We start from the raw sequence: 27367 nt of genomic DNA, 5'->3' as shown, positions 1-27367 counted from the left end.
AAGGAGCGATGACCACGGAATTCTCTTGGTGGGCGTGTTTTTGACTTATTCATGCATTGGAAAAATTTAATTTGGTATTTAATGAATTAAACTCCGTATTTAGATAGAACTGTGAGAAATTTTCTTTGTGATTCAAAAGCAAAATATTGTCTAAATTTTAAGATTTCATTTATCCTGATTGTTTAAATTATTTTCGGGAAGACTTAGTAGATCCAACAATGCGTATATGATAAAGAACAAGCGTTGTCCAGATAACAGAAACTGTTCAAAATATTCTGAATTGTTCTGGGAAGCTAGGATACTCATTTGTAAACTTCCCAATCGATATCCAGATTGAAAAAGCGTTCAGTTTATGGAAATAGGTCGTCACCACCAACGTATTATACTTAAACTTACAAAACTACAACAAACAAAATCCATACAAGTGAAAGATTAGAGTTCAAGTTTTTAAAAGTACTTTGTGGGTTTTGTTTTACTTTGCTTACAGATTTGCAGTGAATTGAAAGAACGATTCCATTGTTCAAAATAAAAGACTAGTTTTCAGGAACCAGCCGAGGACTCCTTTGATCAAATGAACATATTCATGTAAAACGCGCACTTAAACTTTGAACTTATTGATTTTTCGCACTCACGAAATAAAAGGCAGAAACGACTCTTTCGTCGGAGTGCGAAATGAAAACCTTTTATTTTCATAGAGATGTTTCCAGCACTTTGCAGTACTTCTTTTGTGCCGTTGTTTCAATCGCTTGAAACGCTCATTTGAAGTCAAGGTTTGTGCGGAAAGCACTGGGGTGGGAATCGAGTCCCCACCCCAAACGAAAAGCTCTGAAGACTTATTTTTTTTTGGACGAACTCTCGCTCCCAGTTCGTATCGACTGCAATAAAAATGCAGCACGTCGGAGGCCTCAGAGCCCTCAACCATTGAGCTCTCTGTGCGTGCGTTTGACTTGAGCCTGGTGTAGTGCCGGGATATGGGAGCCCGGTACGTCTCAGAAGCAGTGTCTCCGAGAGAAACCTTTTTGGAGAAATTGAAGGAAGAATTCTACAGCATTGTGGGGATTTATTTATACATCGAGACACTGATATTTTTATTTTTTTCATATGTATAGAGATTTAATTTTTTTAACTAGTTTGTCAAATTTTCTTGATTTCTTCATCGGCGTCAGAAATAACTTTTTCAGCATGAATACTCTAAATGCATCTTTCAATATTTATAAGGCATGAAAAAGTTTAGAGGTTACTGGAAACGAGTGACGAAATCATCACAATGAATTCGTGCACATGGGCCGTGATCTCTTTCCAGTGACCGATGATAAATCACTGCCAAAGCGGCTTATATTAAAAGAACATTTTGTCTCTCTTTCCTCCGCATGGAATTTTAACTCTTTGCCATTTCCTTGAAAACAGCCTGTGACGAAGAATAAATACCAAAAAACAATTACCCTGTGAGATTTCATTGCTTTTTTTCTACTTTTTCTATATTTTTTTATTAAACTAACTTTATGAGCATTATACTTAAATCTCCGCAAATTTTTCACGCAGGCATTCAATTTATCGCAAATAGCTCTCGTTAATCCATCTATTTAAAGCCATCTTTCACGATTTAACCTGTTACGTGAAAGGTTAAAATATTCGATCATACTTTTAAAATTGTTAATAACTAATAACTCAACTTAGTCCTTTTCTGCGTGTCCCTTTGGGGAATCGTGCATCTCGGGGTAGTCAAGCATTCGGGATCGACGGTGATGAAAGTTTTACAGTCTTGATGCCTTGGAATGAGTTAGGATCCAGCGTGCCAAATATGCAAAAAAACAAACATTTGACGCTTTCACATAACTTCAGTCAGTACTGCTTAAGATTTGTTTTAATTAATCAAGCTCCAGGGATTAAATGTAAAAATTAGAAACTTCTGTGCAAATACCATACAATCATGTGTAAAAATTACAGAATATTTTCGTCCCTTGGTCAAACACCTGGACAAATAATTCCCTCCAAAGTTGAAGGAAAGAGTTCAATCATGACAACCTATAAATCCGTTTACGTGGCCCGAGTGGCGCAGCGTGACGTCAGTGTATAAAGAGAGGGAAAAATGTTTTCCGCAGATATAAATACTAGGAATCGACTACCGTGCCACTGGGTATCTTGAGGACTCCGGACTGATTCGCGTAATCTCATATAAGCCTATTCATTTAGAAGCATACGTTTGACGTGTGCCATTTTCCCTCTGCGTGAAGCCCGCGAGTTTATGGATCCGTAGATATAAGAGCGAGGCGGTGATTTGGGGGATGGTGGGGTGGTAGGATGGGGTGGGGGATGGGGAGAAGGATAAAGGAGAGGTCGAACCGTGCCTCCATCTATCTAGTAAATGTTCTGTGATTTCCATTAAAATTAACTATTGCGTGCTCCAGAGAATAAGGGCTTCAATTCGGAAGGATACTTTTAGCCCTGGCGTTGCAGCGGCAGTGATATACTGTATTCTCGTCCTGGCGATTACATTGCGGCGAGGACGCCGGCAGTGACAGCTTGGATCGAGCCTGGGTATGGAGTTTTAATGGCGAGCCGTAAGCTGGAGTGCCGCGTAGGCGGACCGCCGAAAATGATAGCACAGTGATGGAGAAGCGAGGGGAAGTGAAGAAGAGAAGCGCGCACGGAAATCTAAAGGAATTCGAGAAACATCGAGGGAAAGAGTGGAATACAATGATGAAAGCGAAAAATAATGGATAAAAATAATATTGAAGAAAAATACCCATCCGTTGAATGTGAAGCTTTGGCTTACACCATTTGAGCTGAAGAGTTTCTTTTCGCATTTCCTAATTCGTATTAAATTTTCACGGGGCCATATTTTCCATGAAAAGGATTCAAAAGGTTAGGCAGATGGCGTTTTACCATACATTTTACTTTAAAATGGCTCTCTTGATTGACTTTTCATTATTTTTTTGTTTTTCTTCAGTTTTATATATTGTCAGCCATGACTTTGCTTTATCTATTTTTAATAGTGACAGAAAGTAGTCCTTTACATTTCGTATCTCTTGTGCGTAATTGTGTGCACAGTATGCAGATAACATTCTAATCTTGGTCGTGTTCTTTAAAGAGTACAGTTAATCTGGAAGATTATATAAATTAAAATGTTGTTTTACTTGCACTTTTTATTCGTAGAGAATACTCACAAAATTACCGACTATAACTTCAGCTGAAGTCATTTCCTTCTATTTTATAAGTTTAATGAATCGCCTTGATATAAAATTAGAGCGTTGGGTCCGTTTTATTGTAAACTATTAAGGTAACGTTAGTTAAATATATTTCTATCAAGGTCTAATTTGTATGGGCAACTTATGAAAAAGGTTAGGTCGAAATCCAACTGACGACGTGCAGCCATTAACCTATGGACGGTTTCTCTGGATGTTTTTGGGATAATCTCATGGAATGCTGACTGTTAGCTATGTTGTACTTTTGACATCCTCCATGCTTTTACCTTTAATATTGCACGTTATGATTCAGAAAAAAAACGGAAAATGAAGGTCCAGTAAAATATACCTGCCTGCCTTGACCGAGATATCGAAGAAAACGACGGAAAAATGAGTTCAGTTTCTACATTAAGAAGAAGAACACTCTCCATCATGTAATCACTTCACCCGTGCAGAATTTTGGCAGAGCGAAAGCGAAGGCAGAATTTAAGATTCTTTTTTTCAAAAGAATCTTAAATTCTGTCTTACGTTGCTTTCATAGATTATATATGCATTTTTCCTTGGTAGAAAGAAAGTTGTGAGAAATACGAGGGTCATCCGGAAAGTAGTACCCGTTCGTGCCGCATGAAGTGCTGACGACGCGAGTAGCCGCTGGACGAGGTCAGATAGCTTCAGTGGCTTGTCTGCCTTCTCTGAGCCAAGTTGCGTGACGCTAGCATTGCCTGTGTTGTTTCTGTGATTGTTTACAATGTTTAAAAAAATTGAGAACGCCGCCAGTTGTGAAGTGAGGTCAGTGATTAAATTCCTCAATGCAAGAAACGTTCGCCCATGTGATATTCATCGCCAATTAAAGGAGGTGTATGGAGACAATGTAATGGACGAATCGTCTGTTCGGCGGTGGTGTCGCAACTTCAACATGGGGAGGGGGAACACACACGACGATGAGCGTTCGGAGAGACCGTCTGTCATTACAGACCAACTGGTGAGCTCAGTTGACGAATTCGTGAGGAACGATCGGCGCGTCACAATTGATGACATCTGTGAGCATTTTCCCAATGTTTCTCGAACAATTGTTCATGAAATTGTTAAACACCATCTGCATTATGCAAAAATTTGTGCAAGATGGGTCCCTCGCGTATCTCAATGAGCTGGCGGCGAAGGACTATGCAGCAGGAATACAGAAACTTGTCACACGTTATGACAAATGCCTTAATTTGCTTGGAGATTATGTTGAGAAGTAGTTTAAAGTAACCTCTTTCAAATAAAATTTTTTATGTTTGTTAATATTTACTTTTGTGTCTTTATTTCACGAACGGGTACTACTTTCCGGATGACCCTCGTATGAACTGAATAAAACTCCTCACAAAACCATCGACAACTGTCAATAGGTCGTCTTTAACCGTCTTTCTTGTTCGCTGGCGTTTGTTAATGTTTGGTCGGCAGCTCAGCTGGTATCCTCTTTACCCTGAGATCTGTTAGTCTTTATGTCTCCCCAAGTGCCCCGATTCTCTCACTGCTAACAGATCTCAGTGTAAATTACGTTTCCTCGGTAGCTCACGTGATTAGACCATCCGCCCGGCAAGTGGAAAGATCCAGTGATCAATTCCCGGTCAAGGAAATATTTTTACACTCGTGATCTGTTCGATTCCGCCTTCCCCACCTCTCCTGGGTTCGTCCTTTATATGTGCTCCTATCCCTTTTCCTTATGTCTCTTTCCATTTATATAGATATACATATATATATGTATATATACACATACGCACACACCCAAAATAGGCATTAGGTTTTATTGCAATTAATAAATCAAAGCCCACATGCTTTGCATAGAAAACTGAATGACTCTATTAAATTATGAGCAGTAGAAATACATCTTACACTTAAAAAATTTTAAGGAGGTTCTTGAAGTCCAATAATCGGCGTCTTGTTGTTTGCCTGAGGAAAGAAGGAAATGAGCTGAGGGATGGTGCATTCGTAGCGGCGTTCAATTCCAAGGAGTGGGCTTCGGGGCCAGCCCTCTTTCCTCCCCTCGCCGTATCGCGAGCGCATCCCTACGATTAACGGTGGAAGTGGGACGGCCTGCATTACAACACCTCTTCCTTCGCTGAGATGCACCTTCGGAAGTGAGGATATTGGACTAAAAGGAGGATGGGAAATAACTGTGCATGACGACGAGAAAAAGGTTCTCACGGTGGAAGAAACTCACTGTGGTGTATTTGACCGTAATCCGGACTCACTCCACTCCGGAAAAGGCGTGCGGAAGGGAAGGGAGAGACGGTTTTTCTCACCCGGGCGCCGGTCAAGTCATTTGGAAAACGCTGTTACTTTCTGACGATGGAAAACTCACCTCCTTTGGCACCCTCCCGCTCGCCCCCTACTACTCCCCCTCGCACCCCTCTTCCTCCCCTCTTCCCTGCATCAAACCGCGAATACTTTCAAAGAATAATTACTTATGCGCACTCTCCAAACGCATTCACCCGAGAGAGACGTTTGCAATGTAATGTGTGCATATGATACTTATCGGTGCTGAGGCATGATATATATATATATATATATATATATATATATATATATATATATATATATATATATATATACACACACACACATACATATCAGTCTTACTTGAAGAAGGCCTCGGAGAATGCCAAAAAGCTTAAACATATTACCGTGTGAGGGTCCTTTTAAGTATTACTATTTTATTTGTGTTCTATTGTGCCGTCCCAATATATATATATATATATATATATATATATATATATATATATATATATATATATATATATATATATATATATATATATATATATAATATACCAGCAATAATTTATTTCGGTATTATTTGGCGTTGAGATAATGTGTGAAGCAAAATTTATCCATTCTTGCCTTTCAAGAAAGAAAGGGATAATTTTTTTCTGTTGATCATCAATGCCCATGAAAGACTCTTTAAAACCTCAGAATATAATTTTTAATCTAAAAATGAAATTAATCGTTTTTATGGAACAAATATTTTCGCCCTCCCCTCTCGACATTTTCTGGTCTCCCCGTCCAGGACGTCACCTCCCCTTCGTCATTGCGTCGATACTATCACAGTTGCCACCTCCCTCCTCTAAACCCTTCCCCCCCTACAGCCGCCCTCCACTCCCTCTTGCACTCCGCCCCTTGGTCCGCTCGCAGTAAATGCAAACACTCGCGTGGCCGTCGTCGTGGGAGAGGGGTGGCCAAGTGGTCCAGCCACAGCGCAAAAATACTCCACCTCCAGATGACGATTCTTCCTTTTTTTATTCGGCACGAGTGGAGGATTGAGGGAGAAAGTGGGATGGAGACATGGGTAGAAAGGTTGCACGCGCCTGAAGGACATAAAAACGAGCAGTTTAGCTCTCGGTCCACGCTAATGTAGTCTGTCCACCCCTAAACCTCCCGCTCCTCCCCGTTCTCCATTCGGGGCCATCATCTCTCTCTCTCCAGCTCCCGAAACCAGAGCGAGCGAGCACTTCTCGCCCGTCTCTCTCGCCTCGTCCTTCCAACCTTCTGCCCCCCCTGCCCAAGTTCCCGAATCCTCCGCCACCACACCGTTACCGAGCTCCCACATTTACATTCACTCGTGCAAAAACCCTGTCGTTGTTTCCTCTAATTGTACCCGTTTACGAGTTCAGGTTAACCTTGTTGGCATGGCGAAAGTAGTTAAATGAATCCTGAAAAACAAAAGAAATGGAAACAGGCAGAAGCCGTTGTGCAAAAGATGAACTTCTGAAAGTAAAAAAAATGAACGTGAAAGTAAAGGACTTAATTTGGGAGAGATTCTTGTTCAAAATCAAAACGAATCTTAACTTCCTGCCCTTGGCTATATGCAAAATATAAATTAAGTTTACCATACTAATCTTTACCGTTGAGGATACCCTTACCCTTTAGGGTACTTTACCCTTAAGGGTAAATTTTACCAAAAATATTTGATTAATATATTTGTTAGATCAGGAAATGAATTATTTTATATAAACTGCTTTACAACCTTCAAATGGATACGAAGCAATGCGTGTAACAAATTCTACGTACTTTGCCGTTGATAAACTAAATCAGTTTTCTCATCTTCGAAAAATGGGCACTGAGTGCGGACATCCTGAAGAAATTACATGTTTTTACTATTGCCTTGGGGTTTGGCTTTATTTTTATCCCATTTTATTTAACCGTGGGCATGTATTCTAGTCAAATGTTTTTCGTCTTTCATAGGAAGGACAAGAGAATTATTTGGCAATTGTGCCCATCCAAAACCAACCTTAACCGGTAGATTACCTGTAAAGTAAAACGAATTAATAAATAATATCACACATTATACTCATCAAAGATTAATGTTGCTAGAAATAAATACAGTGTGCCCTGGCTTCAGTTTCATTGAGTTTCGTGGTGAAATTCATCCGACGTGTTCTCTCATTCACTTTTCACCAAGTCCCGCTTCTTGGTCCCCTGTACTATTGAGAAATTTATTTTTTCAGCGACTGCCTCTGATCTTAAGGAAAGAGGCGTAAGATATGATCATGGTTTTACTGCTACCACCAAAAGTCTTCAAACGTTTTGCTGAGGTTTGTTTAACTTCTTGACTTTTGGTGATTAATAGAGAAGCAGTCAGAAGTTAATTTCTTGTGCTGCTATCCGTCTCCTATTGCATTTTTTACGACAGTGTGTTCCTCAATAATTCAATTTCCATCGAATTAATTGACGGTGATTTTGTTTTTTTATTTCCTTACTTATTTGCTAATCACATTAGGTGTTTATTTTCACTTAAAAGTGAAATTGTGCGTATATTGACAAATTTTCCTGTCGATATCGGATTTCCATATCTTTAACGGGCATGAAAGCTACCAATGGTCTCGAGAGACATTTTCAGGCAACATAATTCCTAATATCAATTATTTATTGATTAGAATTACTTGAAAAGGCGACTAGATTCATTATTTTGCACAATTATCCTTATTTTTATCCTAACCGCTGTATATGTGCCTCACGAGTATAGTTGATACCAATTCGGTTAGCTCTTTTGAAAGGTTTTTAGGCAACATTAGTAATTTCTCCCCTATTTTCTTTTAAGGTTCCCTCTCTCTGATTCTTGCGCATCCATTCGTGCTAGACAGAATTATTGCTGCGCTTACACCCTCAAAACCTTTTCCGGTCCAATAAAACTTGAAAGTACCCAATCGCCTTCTTTCCCTTTTCCCAATGAAAGGCCCTTTGTGAGCGATTCCATCCATCACTCACCATTTCGTATGTAGTAGCTACGGTTAGCTAAGGGCCCCCCGGAGGTCCCTCCACCGCACACACGGTCTGCGTTTTTCGCCTCTAAAGAGGACGGCAACAGATCGGGGCCACCTTTCGACCGAGGTTAGGGCCGGCTCGTACTTTCTTTAGCGGTGGGAGGAGGGGAAATTTGAATGAGGGAAAAGAACTCGAAGGCTTTTCAAAGAGTGAGCCCTTTAAGAAGGATTAACTGGCGTGGATTATATGGAACTTGGACTCTTCCTTTCGACTCCCCTTCTTTTCCTCCTCCTCTCCCAACTCCGGCATGCTTCCTTCCTTTCATCAGCCTCGGGCTCTCCCTCCCTCCCTCTCTCTCGGTCCGCTCTCCCGACTCCTCACTTCTCCGTCTCACTCTCATCTTCTTCGCTTACTCTTCGTGTCTTACAATTCCTCCGCTCTTTTTCCTCTCCCTCGCCAAGTTTTCAGAAGGGATCGAGGCGAAATAAGTTATTTCCTCCGCTTGTGATACTTTTCTCATGTCGGTCGGGATCTAAAAGCTTTAAACTCCTGCGTGGCAGCGTAGTTTTCCTGTTTTACTATTCCGAGCGAAGATATCCCTCCGAATTTAATGTTTTATGGGAAGATGCAGAGCATTTTGAATGAGAGTATACATTTTATTGGCCAACGCACTTGGAAAAAATGGGAGTGGAAATATTTAAGGTTAAATCGGGAAAATGGTACCAATGCTCTCAACAGTTTTCTCACGAGTCACAACTAAGATCGGATCCTTGCCGTGCAAATGTCTTTGATGTGAATATTTAGGCCGCGGGTTCAACTTTTAGGATTAACATCGATTTTTATAGCTCTTCCTATTCCACATCGAATGTCTGAAGATTTGATTTGGTACATTTGAAATTTCGTGCCTACTGCCTGCGCAGGAGTGGACATTAAATGCGAAACTTAATTGCCTCTTTTCTGTTACCTTTACTGGAGTGACAGTTTCTGATATTAAATCACCTTCCTCTTTCCTTATTTGCTCGGAAAGTCCACGTTAAAAAAATTAAGTTCCTAACAACCAAGTCTTCACTCATCACAACACAAGAGGAAAAGAGTCGAAGATAGTTCCAATAAAGCACAGTCAACAACTAGAAATTGGTTATGTAGAAAAGGTATTAAAACCCGGAAAACAATTGTCAGGGTTCTTTAACTTATTGACTTCTTTCCACGGGAGAAATTATAAATGTGCGCATTTTAACAATCCATTTTCTCTTTTTAAATTATGCGTCATACTACGTCATTTAGGCTTTATTGGAAATTAGAATGCTTTTTCAGCCTCAAAATTGTTAATATAGTAATTATCCAAATGTCAATGAAAAGGTCAGAAATTGAGGTCTAAAGCAACTCTATAGTCCTTAAATATGTCAAAAAATATCATTTTAAAGAGGAGGGGATTGCTCCAGTGGATATTAAGGGAGAGTGATGTTAAAAGCAGTAAAAATAAGCGTTATCTTTCCTTATGGACGGTGCCAAATGACGAGTCTGAATTCTCTCTTCCGTTATTTTAGATATAACGGGTAGTACATGTATGTTTATTAAAGTACAAGAGGTTTAGGCATAATTGAACGAATAAGAACAAACTATTGGATAAAAATAATAGACCAGTGAGTTTTTTTATATATAAAGGGCCTGTTTTGTCTCTATGGATTGCTTATAAACAATAAAACTTGACGGCGAGATAGCAGAAGCATTAAAATAAATGGAATTGAAGAAGCTCCGGAATTTATTTGTGCATAATTAAAGTAAGCAGAGATTAAAAAGCAAGCCACGAATAAATTTCGAGAAGCAGGTGCCAGGACAAGGGGCTAAGGGGAATGAAAAGATTTGGGAGGTGGAAGAATATCTCACAATCGGATTGATAACCCACGTTGATGAAAATATTCGCCAGAAAGTCACAGAAAGTTTCTCCCTGTTTAGAATCATTCTTGGAAAGTATCAGAACTTTCTCACCATGATTCAACCATCCAGCTCTTTCTCAACAATCAAATTTCTTATTTAACCAACCAAGTTAATGAAAATTAGTATGCGTATAATCACATCTTTATGCAACATCAAAACGAGCATCCAACACGTTTTTTTCAAATTTGACCGGAAAAGGCATTGCAGTACTCAATAACATTACATTTCCATTTACCAGTTTAAAAATTAACATTGGCCATGAATAAAAATGAGAATGTTGACTTCATGAGGCGTTACAGCATAAACTACGTCATGGGTTTTCATAAATAATATCAACGGAAGTTTAATTCTTCACAAAATTTCTAATCTCCACGTCTCGATGCCTTCAATTTCTATTATTTTTACAAATATCAACGGGAAATAGAGTCTAACGAACGTTAATAAAAGTTGATTTAAACTCGCAATATTCATTTACCCTGAGTCCGAAAATGTTTTCTGAGATTGAAAAAACTGGACAACTGTCATTATTTAAAACCATTTCTATGGCTCCAAAAACAGATCTCGGTACATAAAAATGTAATCGTGGATTGATATGGGCTAAAGTAAACCTTGATTCAGTGGTTGTGAGGCTCGGGACTATCAAAAGTACATATCTGTCCGGTAGCTGACTTTTAATTGTTTGGCAATGTCTTATTTCACACACTCACCCTTTCTCCCGCACGTCGCTTTGAATCCAAAATGGTAGAATAGTGACTCTCCTGGCTGAGTCAAGTCGAGGAGGTGAACATTCTTCACAAAAAAGCGGCTCATTTGCCTCCCTTATGCACCACATACTCCCGTGTGCTTTCCTTCGTTGAAGGGTTGGGTGGATGTTTGAAAAAACTCCCGAATCCATGAAAACCCATGGCCTGAGTGCCTGAGAGCATGTCGGAAGATTAGAATGGCGGTCACGGAATATCGAATTAGTTTGTGCGCGCATATTGCCCGGGCGGAGGAAAGACCTCGGGAAGGAATATAATCAGAGAATTTGTATTCTTTGCAAAGCGTTAAATTGATTTTTTTTCGTCCCGCCATTCCCGAATGTCATGCACTCACGTCGTTTTTTCCAGTTTTTAATCGCTGCTCCACTAAATGAGCTACATGTCGAGCGGGAGTTCCTTTTTTTTTAGACATTAAACGTGCATGGTAGTCAGTGCAATGTGTCGTGCGGATTCTCGCTTCTGATTTTAAGTACTAGGTACTAAATGTCATGAGATTACAGTAGTTATATTTGGCATCAATGTTTGCCAGAATTTTAAGGGTTTCGTAAAAAAAAGCATGGTAATTGTAATGGTCTGACGTCAATTAACTCAATGAATGTTTGTTTCCTTCGAACAATTTACATCTCGTTTGTTTTCCCTTAGCATTTAAAATATGGATGAACAGATTCTCTTAAGAGAAGAAAATTGAGGAGAGTTCTCCCGTTTTTATAAAAAAATGTGAGATAATGATAAGGAGTAGTAGTATTCGTGTAGATTGTTTTTATTGCACTCACACATTTACATTTTATTAGTAAATAGAAGACAACAAAATCCAACGCTTTTGCAGCCATAATGTTTGTGAAATATATACTTTAGGTTCATTTTAATAATTAGACTGGTAATTTTACATTTCCAGTCGCACAAGAGAAAAATATTAAAGCAATTTATTTGTATTTGAAATTTCAAAATGCACCATACATTCATGCATTGGTAGAAACAGGTTTTTTTTGCTTAGTTTTACCATATCAAGCAAAGTTATATATGGTATAGTACAGAAAAATGCATTCCTACAAAAATTATTCAATGCATAATCTAAAATATATCTTGCAATTCCAAATAACCCATCTTTTAAACATACCTTTTTAACTTTTGTGTATTTTAGTATCAATATTTTGTGGATATTGTTGAATGTATATGAGTTTTTTATATCAAGATAAAACTTTGTTTTTATCTGTATCTATTAATACATTTTTATTACCCTCCACGGTCTTAGTGCTTCAAGTTGCTTTCCATATCCTAAGTAGTGAATTTCTCCTGTTTATACGGCATTGGAGGTTGCGTTCTCAATTAGCTACAGTTTATTATGTCTGAATTCATACTGCGGTCGCCTCTAGTTTTATTTATGCAATTAACAACGCTGGAATGCCAATTCTCACTTCGTTAACAAAGCCGGGCATTCAAAGCACTGATTTATTCCAGTGTCATTTTAGGATTCTTTAGACAATTTCTTAATAGGAAATGTCTTTAGTTCGTTGCTTATTTTTTTATTATTACTTATTGCTAAATTGCTTTTATAATGTCTGAAAAACCACTTAAATTCTATTTTTTAAATGAGATTACACTGAACTAGGTGTATGATAATTTTTTCTTGTGTTACTTGGAGCACTTTTTTAATCACGGAAATTAGTAGACAACTTTTCTCGGTATATTACCTTTTGTTTCCAGATTTACTCCTCTTTGTTGAACACTTATAAATATTTTTCAAAATAAGTACTTCTCACTTGATTACAGCTTCAATTGGTTTGATTCAGCAATCTGCTGTTTTTACTTTACTAAATACGTTGCTAAACCTAAATTTAAAGTTAGTTAATATTTGTCTTGCATGGGTTGATTTGGGTCTTAAGTAAAAGGAAAGAGTATTAGCGCTTGTCTTATCTAGTGTTTCTTCCTGGGTTCAATTCCACACTATAATACAGGGTTCGTCCGGAAAATAAGTGTACTGAGCTCAGGAAAAAAAATTATTACACTTTTACATATCTTAAGCTAATATTCCTCAAAATAGGACCCTTGTGAGTCGATACACTTGTTCCAGCGGCGTTCCCATTCCTGGAACGCTCCCGCGAAGGCATCATCGGGAACCTCTCGAATACACGTCGTCACGGCCTCTTTGACGGCGTCCAAAGTCCCGTATCGCGTTCCTTTGCGTTCCTTCACGTCTCGTCACCCGAAACAACGTTCTCTAAAAAATGTGGATCATTTTTGCAGTGATCCGCAAGTTTTGTCGCGATTTCCAAACGATTGAGTCTTTGATCATCACTGAGCACTTTCGGCACCAACTTTGCACAAATTTTTCGCATCTGTAATTGCTCCCTAATAATCTCGTGCACTATTGTTTTTGGCACATTACTCTGCTCTGCTATCATCCAAACACTAAGACGACGATCAGAGTTCAGTACATCGCGAACTTTTCGCACATTTTCGTCGGTGAGTGTCGTTGATGGGCGTCCAGGCCGTGGTTCGTCGTCGACCTCTTCTCTGCCCTCCACGAACATTTTGTGCCACCGAAAGATCATGTTTCTGGACATGGCTGACTCCCCGTAAGCCTGGTTAATCATACCGACAGTTTCGGTAGACGATTTCCCAAGCTTTACCGCAAATTTGATGGAATAACGCTGCTCCAAAAACTTCAGCATCGCGTTCCGTGACGTGGGTCGAGCGTGGAGGTTCGCGTTAACAGAGCTCCTCACTACACCACAGCTCAGAGCTGACTGCCTTTTTCAGCGTCGCTTGCCAACATACCCCCCTCCATTCGCAGCCCGTCAGAGTGGTGCTGGGCGCGCCTAGAGTGGCGGGAAAAAATCAGTACACTTATTTTCCGGACGAACCCTGTAGCCGAACCATCGAGATCAGATCTGTTGTTTTTGTTTGTTGATAGATGTTTACTCTGCGCAATTTATTTATGCATATAAAAAGTCAATCGGTACCCGTATAGACCCAATGGATAGTCATAATACGCTGATTTCGATTCTTTGCATTCTTTGGGTATTTCAGCCAGCTGAAATATACCATTCAAAACTGTAATTACAAACTTGAAAGATGTCTTTGTGATTCTCATGCATTATATTTTTTTAAATAGCAGTTCATGAAATGTAACATCGAATAATAAAGGATATACGTGTACGTTTCTCCATAACAAAGTTGTGAGTCGTGCCTTCCTCAATTAACTTAGTTAGACCATAAATAATGTATTTATATTGTTTAAATCCAAGTTTTTAATCTTTATTGAATTATGTATTCATTGTAGCATGCTTGTTCATGACCTCCACATGAGCTAATATACTACGCCAATTTTTCTGTTGACCTTTTCTATGTGCATTATGTGTCAATGGAATTGAAAGCTTCGCAGTACCCCAATGTTAAAAGCATGGCTTAGCAGTCCAATTAACGACATCTGAAATACATCAATTAAAAGTTGTCAAAAGTACATATTAATTTTTGGTAATTATCCCATGCCCAACTTATTCACTTTTTTTTCTATATTTTAAATTTGGAACTTAACTTCAGACATGGAGATCCGTGAATATACTTTCTTAAGATAAGATCTGAATAGCTCTTGACAGAACAGCAAGCCTACTAAGGGTGAGGATAGCTCTTTATAAAGCAGCAGCATCATGTCGTCAAGAATCACAAATTCCCTCTCTACGTGCTCATAGACAGCTATAATGACTGGATTTGGCAGATCAATAGCATTAGAACTCTTACTCGGCCAAGTGATAAGAGGAAAAGACACAGGAATGGAATGAGTAAGAATTACTGAATTGAGTAAAACACCGTCTATATTGTGCATGGCCCATTGCACACTGCTGAACCTTACAATCATTTTTGTAAACAATCGGGTATTGGTGACAAAATCATAATAGAAACTTCTCTTAGGATTTGGATGAACTGAGAAAAGGATAAGAAAGAAAATAAACTCAAAGAAGTGACGAAAATCAAATATAAATCGAAGAAAAATGTAATAACCGCCATTAAAATACACTTAATGTCTGCTTATACGTATAGAATACGTCACATCCACTTCAGAATTCGACCTGCCTCCACACTCACTAGACACCGTGGTAATCTTTCAAACTAAAAGTTTATGATTTTCGGCAAGCTGCTATTTGTATATTATGGCTAGCGAGTTGAGTCACCAACCTAATTATGGGTAGATTTTGAATTATTTTGCATAAGAGAGACTATATTTATCTTGTGCGTGAGTTCATTCCTAACTTTGTCTTTGAAAACTCTGTAATATACACACTGGAATGCATTTGAAAGCTCTTCGGTGATTTAGAAACGATACCCCATTAATTCAAAATTTAAATGTTTGCAAATTATATCTGTATTAAACACTGAATGTTTTTTGATGTTTATCAATTAAAGTGAATCTCCAAAGATAAATCTAAAAAACAAACGTATATGACAGACAGGCTGTGTAAAACTAAATTAAAGACATTAAGAGGCAGGATATATAAAATTGTGATATAAAGTAGAAAATTGAGAAATAAAGAGCCTAATAACTGGGCGAATCGAAGCTGCGGGAATTAATCAAAAGCTAATGTTCTTTTAAGTTCTTCACGCGTATCACATTCCCACGAATTGTTTTTATGTTACATAATTTTTTTTAAATGAAAGATATGCCCCGTGTTTTTTTCATCACTAGGTTCCCCCTTTGGTTTAAATTTGATGCGACCGCATGCACGCGGCAAATTTCTCATAACCTGCAATAACGGTAGTCGCTGTTGACCATAATTCATTTCCTATTTCTGCTACCACATAAAAGGGTAGAAAAGCCAGTTTGTCATCGCGACATAATCTCTCAATATATCTCTCTCTCTCTTTCCCTCCCTCTTTCCTCTCCCTCTCTCTCTCTCTCTCTCTCTCTCTCTCTCTCTCTCTCTCTCTCTCCCAGGGTCTCATGCATTGCCTCCTTCTCTGCTTTCCCCATTCTCTTCTTTTGCCTGCACTCTCCCACCGCTCCCATGAAACTTCTCTCCTGCTTCCTCCCCGACCGTCCCCACGCGCCCTCCCCATCCTCTGGCGAGGGCTGCAAAAAGGGAACAGCATTAGCCCTTTGAGGCCACATTTACCGGATAAAGGACTCGGAGGGAGGGGGACTGGAAAGGAGGAGGCTATAGGGGTTGGGGGGTGTGTGCTCCGGGGAGGTAAGCTGGTTTTGAGGAGAGGGGTGTGGGCGGTTGGGAGCGAGTCGGGATGATGGGGGGAGAAGGCGCTGAAGAGGGAGAGGTGTTGGCGGGAAAAGATCCGTTAATGTAGCAAGCGTCTCTGGAGTGAGCCATTAAGAGGCTAAGTAACTGGGAAGTTGTAGGGGCTCCGGTGTGGGTGGGGAGAGGGGGAGAAGGATTCTGGGAGAGGAGAGAATGGCGTGAAGGGAGGGGGGGGAACGCTGGGACACCTCGTACGTGCCCTCCCCTCTCCCCCCCCCACCAACCTCACGCTCTCTGCTTCCCATTTCGTCGCTAACTCATTGTCGATACAGTGACTTCATCATCCACAACCATCCAACCTAGGATTGCTTTGATTCGCCCGTACCCAACTCTGTTGAAGTCATGTTACTCCCCTCCCCTCTCTCTACACGTTTATTTGGCCTTTTTCCTTCTTGTATCCAGATTTTTCTCTCGCCATTACACCCAGCAAGGTGACGTATCTCATAAAATGTCCGGTGCTTTTATCCTTCCTCCCTTTTATTTCGCACAGGTTTGATCTTACTTTTACGCCTTATGAAGTTACTTACCGGATAATGGGCCCTTGTTTATACCCTAGCAATTCTCCTGTGCCCCATCCCCTTTCAATTTATTCATTCTCATTTTATTTTCATTATAGTCGAACAAAATTTTACCCTTTCATTGCTTGGCTACATCCTTTGATCATATGATATTACGTCATCGCTACAAAAAAAAGAAAGTCGTGCACTAAAATAACCCTAGAATACACAAAACATGTGCATAAAAGATCAAATGTTTACTCAACGTTTATAATTTAAATAGTAACGCTTCCTTTCAAATGAAATGATGCGAAACTTCGAATCAAAAAGTGGTATTTCTCGATGTTAAATCCAAACTAGACTACAATTAGAAGGGTAGTTTCATACGCCTGGCTCACCTGACGTTAAGCCCTACAGCATTAGAAATTAACTCACAGGTAGGGAGGGCAGTTTCTATACATATTCATCTTTGTTTTCAAAGAAATTCAGATAAGTGCAACTCAATGGAGAGGTGCACACGGGAATTTAAATTTAACTTAAAGAGTTGTGTAGGGATGAATTTTTGGATTAGAAGTAATTCTCTCTCGAATACCTACTACATATTCGAAAAAGTAAGTGTACACTCGATTAAAAAATACTTAAGGTGCAACCCTAACGAACTGTCTGTTTCACATTCACTTCTATGTTGATTTTTATTAAGATATCTAGTCACAAGAATGAACTGAGAGAAGCCAACTTATGTAATGAATATTGTCTCTTAACCGTTGCTTTGGTATGAGCGCTCAGTTGTCTATAAGGCTCCAACTATTATTGAGTAATAAGATGGGCTTGGGCTTCATCTTCAGTAATCTTGGAATATTATTTCTCTTCATCTCAAGGTTTCCATTTCTTCCAAATCTCTCATTTTAACGAAGGCGCTCATGGAACCGTGTAATAATCTAAATGGGAATACGATAATGAAAATCTCAGATCCCTATAAAAAACACTCTCGAAAATGTGTCAAGGGACATCTAGAGTCCCGCCCACGAATGTCAAAAGTTAAAAGTCTTTGGTGGGAAGGAAAGTTCCGTAAAAGTGCGAAACCTTTTGCTTTTCTCCAGCTAAAAGAATTGCGGATTGTTTTCTCCGCGTAAGGGTTTCAAAACTTTCTTTCGAAATTTAATAACCATCCCTTCCTTTTTTCACTACTCCACTCATTTGCTCTCCAGCCAACCTCTGTCTGCTCGATGCAGCACCATAGACACGCAGGAAAATTTTTGACTTCCTCTCTTTCGCTTTCCTCTCATTTTGATGCAGTGAGAATTCTCAAGACTCTCTTCATTGTTATGGCGACTAACTTGGGAGCAATTCTAAAAGATAAGAAAGTCCCATTTGAAATAGAATAGACACGCTGCAATCACTACAGTAGAAATGCTGAGAACAAGGTGACCACTTTGGTCGGGAAGAACGTTTGATGAATTTTTAATTGTCAAATTCATATCTTCCGGCGATAATCGTGCCGTTACTGCAAATGGCAATCTATTGTTTTAGTAGTAGATATTTTTATCTAAATAATGAAATAATTGCAAATGACGTTGAAATATGCTTAAGCTATTATTTTAAAGCAAATTTTGGGTAATATCAACTGTACAGATTTGTTCTTGATCAACATAAATTGAATCTTTAATTGATATTATTTAAAAACTCATGAATATTTCCAAATAATCAGTTGCAATATTGTGTAGGCTACCTAAAAATTCCATGCTCCGAAAATTTACGATTATAACAATCATGCACCATGCAAAACATCTCGAATTTGTTTATTTCAGAGATGTCAGATCTACTGTTCAAGCAGAAGTTCGAGCTACCCCATCTAAAGATATCCCCCATCTTTTATCTCGATACTAAGGAAAAAATTCGCTGATAAAAAAATCGATTTTAAATAACCATTTTGAAATTTGCCATTTAAAATTATGCTTCAAAATTCTCTTACAACTGTTAGGAAAAAAAACTGCTTCTGGCGTTTTGTGTTTCATCGCCTAATATTCAAAGATTTTGTTTCTTATTGCTTGAAGATTTTGAATATATTAAATAGTACACATGCCACTGTGTGCTTCTAACCTATTTTAGAACTTCCTCATAAAGAGTTCTGTCCATGCAATCTAATTTTTCAATACGCCAGTATCATGTGCATTTTCCAGACAACCACGCGAAACATCTGAAAACAAAAATAAAAACAACTGATTCCTTCCTTTCGGTCACCGATTCGAATTTTCGTGGAAACTATGGCGAGTAAGCCAAATTCGTGTGCGTAATTCTGTTGAAATTACGTGTCTTTGCATTGCATTTGAAACAGAAACACGGACGTCAAAGAAATGGAATGAATACAAGTCTCTAAACGAAATGAATACAAGTCTCATTTCGTTTAGAGAACCTCTCAACTCTTACCTTGAAAGTGGTTCCCTCCATGTTTATTTCCAATTACATCTTTGGCATACTATACCAATTTCTTGACCGTTGGGTTCAGACGATGTTTCATAAACCCGAGAGGTTGATCCTAAGCCTCGCAATTTCCCGCGAGGGAGGTCGCAAGACTCCGGCCAGCGTCCGACCCTGAGACGCCCCTCACGAGCTCCTCCTCCTCCTCCTCCCCACCATCCCTCTCCCACGGAGGGCACTTCCCTCTACCTTTCAATCAAATTCGGATTATGGAACCTTATGGTGTTTACTCTTCAGCTTGATGCCGAGTCACATTTATTGACAGCAGCCCTGTGGTACTAGCAAGACCAAGCAGATGATGCAAATATTGTTTGTGGAGTGCAATATTGCCAGAGGCATGCTGGAGTCTCGGATCAAGCAAGCATCGGAGATCCATGGCGATTTTTTGATGATTTTTCGAAATCTGTGCCTCATTTTAAATTGAAAGCTTTGTCTGGCGTTTCTCCAAAAATTTAAAGAAATGTTACTCAAGCTCAGAGGTTCAATTGGGAATGATGTAAAACATAATTTCAGCCCATCACTTCCATTTTTAATTTGCCATCCCAGTGATCAACCCAAGGTTGGTTTGATATGCAAGGGAAGAGCTCACCTCGCGCTAATCCCTACGGAATGTGAAGTCCACACAGTCAGGGTGGGAGAATCAATCTTTAGCCGGTGGTTTTCCATAGCCACCGATTTTGTATAAAGTTTTGGTATCCAGAAAATCATCCAACTTGTGTTTAGGAAGGAGTGATTAAACACATCGCCCAGATTTGGATCCTTCTGGTAGAAGCAAAAACTCTAGCCGGTAACACACCACAATTATATTTTTAATTATATGTCCAAATCTACGCAGTTATTGCTCTAAATTATTCTGATTAATTGGCACTTTTGAAAGGCTTTCTAACATGATGTTGCCTAGAAACATTCAGAGATGGAAGAGAACTAATTTGGATAACCCTTTTAGGCTATCTTTTTACTGCACCTAGGTAAAATGAAAACACTTTCCATAGTAAAATGAACCACTCTCTCTCTGGAATGATTCCAATATTAAAAGTATGAATATGAGAGCTGTGATGCAATTTATATAGACGAAATCAATATAAATTTGAATATCCGAACCAAGAAAAAACTCCGCATCTTAATGCATACATGGCCTATATATATATATATATATATATATATATATATATATATATATATATATATATATATATATATATATATATATATATATATATATGTATATATATATATATATATATATATATATATTAGTATAATCCCAAGATTGAATTAGGTAAAATGTAATCAGCATGAGAAATCCAAAGTCGCCGTGGCAATAATCTTACAAACCTTAAAATTGGGACAAGAAAATTTTTGAACTTTACCCTTCCAGGATCAGGATATTATCTAGGTATTCTCAAGGTGCATATATAAAGTGATTTTTCGGGTACCAGGTCTTCCTGGGAAACCATAACCGACACAGGGAAAGGAACTGGCCCCCTACCCTGAATATATATATATATATATATATATATATATTTTTTTTTCAACCATGCCTCTAATGCAGCAATAACATAGGAGCGATTCACTCAGCACTCCAAGGGTGCTTTGGAGCATTTTGAAATATTTTTCATTGAGATAGTAAATTAACACAGCATACCCAACCACCATCTCCTACCTCTTGCTGCCCAAGATGATTGCTCATCTAATATCTATTCTCCACCTAAAACAAGGCATGGCATTTAGCTATATATTGTCCATACCTCTACCCACTCCATTTCACAACATTAATATATGAATGGAATGTCTCAAAGTTTACCAAATATGCACAAAATATGCCTTAAAGTATTGTCAGAAACAGTGAATGTCATCAACATCTTGTTAAATATTACCGAAAATACGTAAGCATAATAACTTTGAATTGCATTAAAAGTCACTTGAGTGAAAATTGATCATATCCTGATTTTTTCCAGAATTCTTACTTTGGCCATAAAAGATTCTGCTTTTAACAGCATGTTTACTGAGCTAAAAGAGGAAAGAAAAAATGTCTATTATAGTACACTCACTGAAACTGGTAGTGTCTTAATGCAGGGAAGGCAGAACTGAAAGATGGCTCCTTCCAAGAAAAGGAATTATAATTGATATAATGAACAGAGCTAAGAATTACTGAGGACAGAAGAATATGGATTTTTAATCTGTATTCTTTTTCATTTGGAATAACCCTCGCCCTGGTCATCTCTAAACAGATATGCTGAAAATGCACAATACTCGTACATTGGTTGACTGTCAAGGATTTCAATGGCAATAGCCTTAGTTTTGTTATATAATGGTCATTTCTTGCTGTCTCAAACAGAGAATAAGGAATTTGCTTTGGATAATAGGCATTTTTTTTTAATTTTCCCATACATTTTGCCTTACCCCTACATTATTGCTTTCCTCCAGGATGGGTGATATGAATACCTCTGGTGAAATCAACTTCCAAGAACACAAACCCACTTTTTTCTTATGCCACAGGAAGTTAAAAAATGAACATGAGCTTAGGATAAATTCAGTAATAGGGATATTTTATGGTACTTTTCTTCTGAAGAACCACAGGAGCCCCAAGGCATTGCTATCAATTATGAATATTATGCCCAGCAACTTTTGCAATTTAAAGAACCATGAATTGCACTATTTTTCTCCTTAAAAATAGATCTTTGTTGCTTCTTTCTTCCCAGTTTTCATTACCTTTTTCCTTTAGATTAATTGTGAGCTATATTCTTCCTCTACTTTTTCCGTCCAATTCTGTATTTTCCTTAGATCTTCCATATTTTCCGTAAACAGGATCATGTCATCAACCTTGTGCATTTAGTTATTTTCCCGCCAATGTCCAAACCTGTTTTTTTCCTTCCAGTTATTCACCATCATTTCCTTGACAAAAATACTATAAAGTTTTGGAGACAAACTACAACTTCCTTGAGTCACTCTTGTCCCCATTTCAAACCTCTATGATCTATTGTTTCCATGTCTCACCTCTGACCACTCCACTGCTTGGATGCAGATATCTTCTGTTGCTATCATTCTTCTTTCTCGGCAGTCTACTTCTTTGCCTCTCAATATTTTCAACAGTTTCTCCCTCAAAATGGTGCAATATCTTTTCTGAATCCAAAAAGAACATTCTTAAGCTTCTTTGTTTCCAAATAATATTCCGCTTTACAACTTATCTTTCCAGTCTCAACTTTCATATTCATTTCTCTCCAGGAAATCAAACTGCTCCTCTATCAGATTCTTTCCTATTATTATTACCATTCTCTTAATAATTACTCTCAACAAGGTCTTCGCTGTTTATGCAGTCATACTGATCATTATGCAGTCCATATATCTTTGTTATTATTTTATGATATAGGTAATAATAATGCGATGTACAATGCTAACCTTTCATGTGTTTTTTTAATTTCAAAAAACCAGTTAGCAAGTTAAGTTAATGCTAAATCATTGCTGTTCAACTAATGGATACCCCAAGTAGTAATCATTGCCTTGCCGTGGGAATATTAACCTAAACCATACTTATCATTAAAAATATTATATTATGCCAGCAAGGAAAAAAATATTCATTAACATATTGATACTATTCAGAATAAGTTAATACTCATGATAGTATTTGAATAACAGCTTATGACAACTACATTAGAATAAAAATTTATTTTTACTTTCAGAAAATTGCATCAGACCTGCAGTATGGTGACAAAGCTACGTTACTGGCAGATGCTTCAGAGGAAGAATGAAACATGGAGGACCTAGGTTGTCCCAGTAATGTCCAACCGTACAGATCTGAGGCATCTGTCACCTATCAAGGCTGATTGGTTGGGCTTGTTTGCAAGTTTGTGGCTGAGTATGAATGGAAATGGTGATTGGCCAAGTACATTTACTCTTCTCATCAATTGCAATATGATTTCAATAAGCCAGCGTGACTGTGAATGTTGAATGTGAGTACACTGCAAGTGAACCGATAAGCAAACCCTGTAATGAAATGTTCAAGCACTAGCATGTATTTCCATCTTGTCTTTCAAAAAAAAGACTTCATTGGTTCATACATTATTAATTAGCATGCCCACCGGTCACTTTTAAGAAGTCTTTTGAAATGTGTGAACAGTTGAGTATGCACTTGCCAGTTTACAAGCTTCGTAAGTGTCAGTGTTTCAAATGGAAAACTGGTTGTCATTTGTACATACTACTGATAACCTGTGTAATCATATTAGTTCCTTCATGCCTGTAATTAATCCCATCACAATTCCACTACAATAACTTTCATATAAATTTATATGTCTATCTTTTGATGTGATATAAAGATCCAAAGTAATATTTTGACCAAATAGCCACTTATAATCCATAATGAATTAATAATGATTGTGATAAGGCTTTTAGCACAAGAAAAATGTTTTATTTCATTGGTACTGTGCATGAAATTTCTGACAAAATTTTTTGATTATAATAGGCACACATATGCTTTGACATGCTTATCTGGACCTCACATTTCAAGCAACCAAAAATTGCATTGTCATTATCATTTCTGATTATAGAAATGAAAAGCAGAAAATGTGCCTAGATTAAAATTTTACATTGTCAAAAAAAATGTGCAGTGATTTGTAATCATTTCCCATTTGAGGTTTTATTGTTTACACCTAATTCAATTGATCTGCTGAACACACAACACGGATGTAATGCTTCATTTAAGACTTTGCTTTGGCACTCTAATATTAAAAGAAAACTGCAAACGCTGGGACTAAAAGGGTCAGGAAAAAGAAAGTGATGAAGTGATGTGTTTATTTGAATGGTGTAAATAAATAGGTAATTATCCCCCCGGAATAAGGGACTTAGCTGATAATTTGATCATGTTAATCTGGAGCAAATAGCTAAGTGTAAATTTAAGGAATACCTATGCAAATATCTTGAGGAAAACAGCCATATCAGCATTCCTTTTCATTTTCTTTAATTTGTAAAGAGCATATGTATACATCAATTTGCTGACTATTTCTGTCTCAGAAAGTGAAGGGAATCTGCTTTATATCTTTGTCATTTGTTTAAATTATCTAATTGAAATTAATGAGAAACCCTTCATCATTTTTCTCTTTTGTTTATTGTACAAGGATTTTTGATGGTTAAAATGTTTTCTTAAGAAATTTTGTTGAGGGAGCATATTGTGCATGATGTGTTAATAGATATAATGTTATATTATATAAATCCTTGTGGAAAATGTCTGTGAAAATGTATTGATAACAAAAGCATGTCTTGAATAAATTATTTTGTAAAAATTGTAAAAAATTAAATACAAAAACATCTACTAATGTGACATGAATACTAGACCTTATATATAATTATATATATATAACTTTGCGATTTTGACTGTGATTTCACTGTCATATCATTATTTCTTATGCATTAGTGAGATATAAGAAAATGCTTCATGATTTAAAGCCATGTAGTTTGCATGATTTTTTTTCCAAAGAGCCATAATTCTATGAAATGATGCAAAGTCTCCTGGTCTGTGGGGCACATGAGTATTTTAGCTTTTACATAAATGGATGTAAAGAGGCATAAAATAATTTACACCACTTCCTTATAATGTATGAGAAGTGTCATGAATGTTTTATTTGGTGCTTTGTGAATAATGTGTGATTGAGGTATGTTAGGAAGCTGATTTTTTTTTATACACAGCAAAAGACAAAGTTAAAATTGCATAAACCATAGAAGGTGATACTTAGGGTCCACAAAAATCTTAGCAACTCAGTGTATTAACGACAATATTTTCCTTGATAAAAGTAACATTGTTGTGTAGTTAATATTCGTATGCATAATTTTGGTGATACACTTGATGGCTATGAATTTATAAGGCACTCCTTATTGTAACTTTCATGACTTTTCTGGAAACTTGCTTAAGTGAAGAAAACCAAATGTACCCTTTATCTTATGCTACTAAAAAGTGCCTGTCAATCAAAATTGTAGTTGGTGTGGTTATCTTCATTGAACTATGAAGCTTTCAAATGTTTGTGTCAGGGAAATAAATCATGTACATTTTTTCTAAAATATAATTAGAGAAACACTGTTATAAACTAAGCTACAATGAAATGTGTTATTTATTCATGGAAGGGAGATGCCAGAGTATTGGAGAAATATTTGTAAAAAAATATCAATTTTTAAGACTTTCTTGGAAAAGGTGCAAAGAATCCAATCCCGGATTAAAATAGTATGTAGTATCCTAGTAAGATTTTGCCTGGGAAAAGCTCCTTAATGTGCTTGATTGTTATTTGCAAATGTGCTACTAATGATGGAGTTCTCTTTCAGAAATTTAGGTTAATATCAAAAATACACATATGTTTTATCCAAAATATTATTCATTCAATAGTGCTTGATTGTCAACATATTTAACAGTATTAGATTAATACATTCCATGTAAGCTCAGTACATCTATTAGGACTGCTACTGTCAGTATTAATTTGTCCTATTGAAACATGAGAGCAGGTGCCTATTGTTGTCTTCAGAGATACACTTGTAATTACAGACAAGGGGTTTGTGATTCCTCTTTCATTCGCCAATTGATAAGCTCACTAAAGTTCCTTGTAAATAATTTGCAATAAACAGCATATCAACTATTCCTTCCCTTTGATGTACCATTAAGTAATGCTAGGGGTATTGCACTCTTAATATTTCATGAAATAATCCTCAATTCCACTCCATCATTAAATGTCTTGCTGCACAATAGTATAAAGTGAATGCCTAGTTCGTGAACTATCCCTAAATTTTGCTTCTTTGAAAACTCAAATTTTCCCATACTATTTCACTATTACTCGCAGGAAGTGGTATAATTGGTTATATTTTCATTCCTCTTTAAGTTTGACTTACTCTGGTAAAGTTAATAGGGTTATTTAATTGATTTTTTCCTCAAAGTTCTCTATATTATGAGTGATTTTATTATTAGAGTAAGTTTTAATTTGCAACTCAAATTTGATTGCTTCAGTCCATATTTACTTGCATAAAAATTGAATTATGAAGTAAGCATAATTTGTTATATATGAAAACTTGTGTAATTGGTTATTAGCACTTTAATAATTGTTTTGATTAAAAAGTCCAAAACTATAATAGAAAATGTTTGAGTTAAATGAATCGCAGAATATCATGCTTCTCAACTGAATCTAATCAATGCGTTTAATGCACAAAAGTATTGGCTGAAAGATGATGACCGATAAAAAAGCAAGCATGGTGAGGTTTAATGAAGAGTGGAATTGAAGAGTAGAAGTCCAAGGTGTATTTAAGAATAGGTGCTCAGGAAATGTAAAAGCCCTCTGTCATGTGGATAGGTGAGAAATTTCAATATACCCATTCCTGTCTAACTGCAGATTGCCAATTAATGAATGCTCTTCCACCAGGGGTCATTGTGTATTGCACAAATTGACCCAGACACTACATTTTAGGGGGTACATCCTTGGTTTAGATGACTGAGAAAACTAGGAATCATGTTGCTCCTTTAAAATATTTTCACATGCATATATGTAATGACTTAATGCTTGAGCAGTTAATAATTTTCATGTTTTTGTGCAGGGTGCACCTGTATTTATTATTGTTCTCAAATATCTTAGGGACTGACAAACTGGCCCAAATTATTTGGGGGAGGGAGGAGAGGGTAAGGGGTCAAAAACTTACCACATGACTTTGTAAGGTCCAATAAAAATTCAGTTGCCCCCAGACCTCCTTTGTGTTCACTTTGCTAATCAGTGTGTTAAGTTTGCCAAATCTCCAATGTCTGTTTACTTGATTTTCCCAAGTGCTTAGCCTTTGTTCAATGCTGCATCCTGTTCTACAGGCTCCCTCCAATTTCTCATGTTTGTATTTAATTCTACTTTCCTTCCATTTCTTCTCTCAATAATTGTTGGAGTTTTCAACAATTTATCGAGAGAAATTTGTCACAGACCAAGGATTTGTGTGCAGTTTGGTGTCTTGTCAACTAGGTCATAGCAAGGAATATGATTATGATATTTTTTAAATTAATCTTCAAC

The 27367-nt window shown here is 37.4% G+C and overlaps 1 protein-coding gene across 1 annotated transcript in view; it reads left to right on the top strand.

Annotated features, from left to right (window-relative positions):
* The window catches only part of LOC139688360 (uncharacterized), a 616376-nt gene extending 590946 nt beyond the window's left edge, over positions 1 to 25430 (top strand). The window contains exon 3 of the mRNA XM_071585894.1: positions 23033 to 25430. Within this exon, the coding sequence (XP_071441995.1) occupies positions 23033 to 23101 (69 nt within the window). The 3' untranslated portion in view covers positions 23102 to 25430. The remainder of the gene's footprint in view (positions 1 to 23032) is intronic.
* The last annotated feature ends 1937 nt before the right edge of the window (positions 25431 to 27367 follow it).

The sequence above is a fragment of the Hetaerina americana genome, unplaced genomic scaffold (genome assembly GCF_022747635.1).
Source record: "Hetaerina americana unplaced genomic scaffold, ioHetAmer1.1.p SCAF_2, whole genome shotgun sequence".
Taxonomy (NCBI): Eukaryota; Metazoa; Arthropoda; class Insecta; order Odonata; family Calopterygidae; genus Hetaerina; species Hetaerina americana.
Note: the sequence above shows the minus strand (reverse complement) of the source record. Positions and strands in the feature narration are given on the sequence as shown.